The sequence below is a fragment of the Montipora capricornis genome, chromosome 13, assembly GCF_036669925.1.
Source record: "Montipora capricornis isolate CH-2021 chromosome 13, ASM3666992v2, whole genome shotgun sequence".
NCBI lineage: Eukaryota > Metazoa > Cnidaria > Anthozoa > Scleractinia > Acroporidae > Montipora > Montipora capricornis.
Window position 1 is genome coordinate 30,778,140 of NC_090895.1, and position 2,268 is coordinate 30,780,407.

Consider the following 2,268-nt stretch of genomic DNA (forward strand, 5'->3'; position numbering starts at 1 on the left):
AACAAGATTTTTGTTCAAAATTTGGTTCAAAATTGTCTTTTTATTTTTTTACCCATTGATTCCTTGGAGTGAGACTTAATGGATTTTACTCTGTCTGGCACCAGACAATTTTGGTCATTAATAACTGGGGAAAGTTTAGGAGTCAATGTGTAAAGGAAATGTCATGAAATTTTGCTTGCTTGAACGACATGCCATGTGGAACTTAGCAGATTTCAGCGAAATCTCAGTGATACCAGAACAATAGTTGTCAATGTAATTTGTTGATTTCAGTTTACAGTGTCCCCAATTAATGAAAAAAATTATGAAAATTAGTTCAGATACGCAACAACATATGGAGGTGTTGTCAACAAAGAAACAGGACTGTAAGCCCATAAGTTCCTAAAACAAGAACATTTGCAAGTTTCAGTCTGTTTAAATCTATTTGTTCTGCAGATCCAAAGTACAAGATTTGTGTTACGCACCACATGCCAAAAAATTAATTTCATGCAGCGAAGATGGCATAGTGAGAATATGGGATATGAATGTGAAACGTCAAGAGGTATGCTTACACATACCAGCAATCAAGAATAATTATTATTGTGGTTTTATGAAATGGTACTCGCTACTGTTTATTTTGTTTTAAACACTTTGTGTCTTGTTTTAAGACGCCAGAATGGTCACAAAGTGATGTTTGTGAAAGATGTGGTGGTCCTTCTTCTGGAATTTTAAACTTATGTGGAACCAGAAAGCAGTTGGTGTGAGACAGGTACATTATTTAGAATACCATAAAGTGGCCTTCACAAAGAAATGCAGAAAGCCAAAGCTTTAATTGTGTTGTCTTAGCTCTGAAAAGAGCAGGTGCTTGAAAACTCACTCAACTCTTTTGTTTGTAAGCCCAATTAATTAGCGATATTGATATCTATTTCTGCACAAGTGATTATTAAGAATTTGATTATACCAGTATGTGTAGTATTATAAACAACTTGGTTTCAAAGCTTCTGATAACTTGTTTAATTATAATTATCATTCATCTTACCAATTTTAAGCCTTTTGTTTTGGGGAAAATGTTCTCAGCTTTCATGTGACATCTTATGCCTATCCAATTACATTGTCTGCCACATTTGTGTTCCTCTGTAGTGTGAAATGTATACACCTGTACATGTATCGGTAACAGCAATCCATGTCCATATTGTTTTCCTCTTGTTGTTCAAGGTGCTCATTCAACCAGCAAGAAATGTCTGTGCCTGTTTTGTCAAAAGTATGCTAATAGATTAGAAAATGATGGCAATTTGTTAATGAGGTAGAAAGTGTATTAAATGTTACCCACTTCGAGAGATACCAGTCTAATTTTAACTTCCCTCTTCTTCGTTCCATGAAAGGTAAAGTTACGGAACTTGTATCAATGGAAGGCAACGGTGTGCCCTTTACCCCCTCCTTCTTTCAGTGGTCTGTTTTACAGATATTTAATTAAAGCTATAGCTACACGGATCAGAGGAAAGTCAAACACAGGTTGGAGTCACCGAGGATGGAACCGGAGTCCTCTTGCTACAAAAGCCGCGCACTTGCCAACTGAGCTATGCCTTCTCTAATTTTTTCAAATATAAATCTCTGTAGCTCCTCCTCTGCATATAATTTTGCACCAATGAGCTTTACATCTCTTACATGTACATCGAAGTGCTATTTCATTCAACAAGGTTCTTAAATTTCTATTTTACGTTGACAATATTTAGTCCTTTGTTTTCAGCACCATTGTCGAAAATGTGGCAGAGCAGTGTGTAGCGAGTGTGGTGGCAAAGAGTCAACATATCCTATTATGGGCTTTGAAAATTCAGTTCGTATGTGTGTTGAAGTTACGACTCCATCACAGATGATGAGTAAGTTGTACTGTTTTTTGTAGTACCCACATAAATCTGTTGGGAATGATTAACAAACTCAACAAGTCTGATGGGCTGATATTTTGGTATCATGGGTTGTCCTTACCTTGCTGCTTTCAGTGAAGGCAATAAAATGTATTGTTATTTACCTAGACTCAACAAACGAACACGGTGATTGGTTGAATCTTGGTCCCGTGGCCCTGATCAAATTCAAATGTATCCCGGCCGGGATACATTCCGCAGTTGTTGCCCGCTCCAGATGTTTGCTGCACTTGTTGCAGGAAAAGTCTAAATATATAACAAAGCACTAAATGTCTGGTCCCTCGGGGAAACTAGTTAGTTTTGTTTTCCCTCGAGTCCTGATGTTTCCCTCGACTTCGTTCTCAGGGGGAACACATGAGGACTCTCGGCAAAA

At 37.4% G+C, this 2,268-nt stretch overlaps 1 protein-coding gene and 1 pseudogene across 1 annotated transcript in view; one reads left to right on the forward strand and one right to left on the reverse strand.

The window, feature by feature from the left end:
- The window catches only part of LOC138028735 (uncharacterized), a 2,844-nt pseudogene extending 2,447 nt beyond the window's left edge, over nt 1-397 (reverse strand).
- LOC138030758 (WD repeat and FYVE domain-containing protein 2-like) overlaps nt 1-2,268 on the forward strand; it is a 31,175-nt gene that overhangs the window by 9,978 nt on the left and 18,929 nt on the right. Inside the window, 4 exon segments of the mRNA XM_068878633.1 lie at nt 433-538; nt 645-690; nt 693-745; nt 1,724-1,853. Coding sequence (XP_068734734.1) covers nt 433-538; nt 645-690; nt 693-745; nt 1,724-1,853 — 335 coding nt within the window.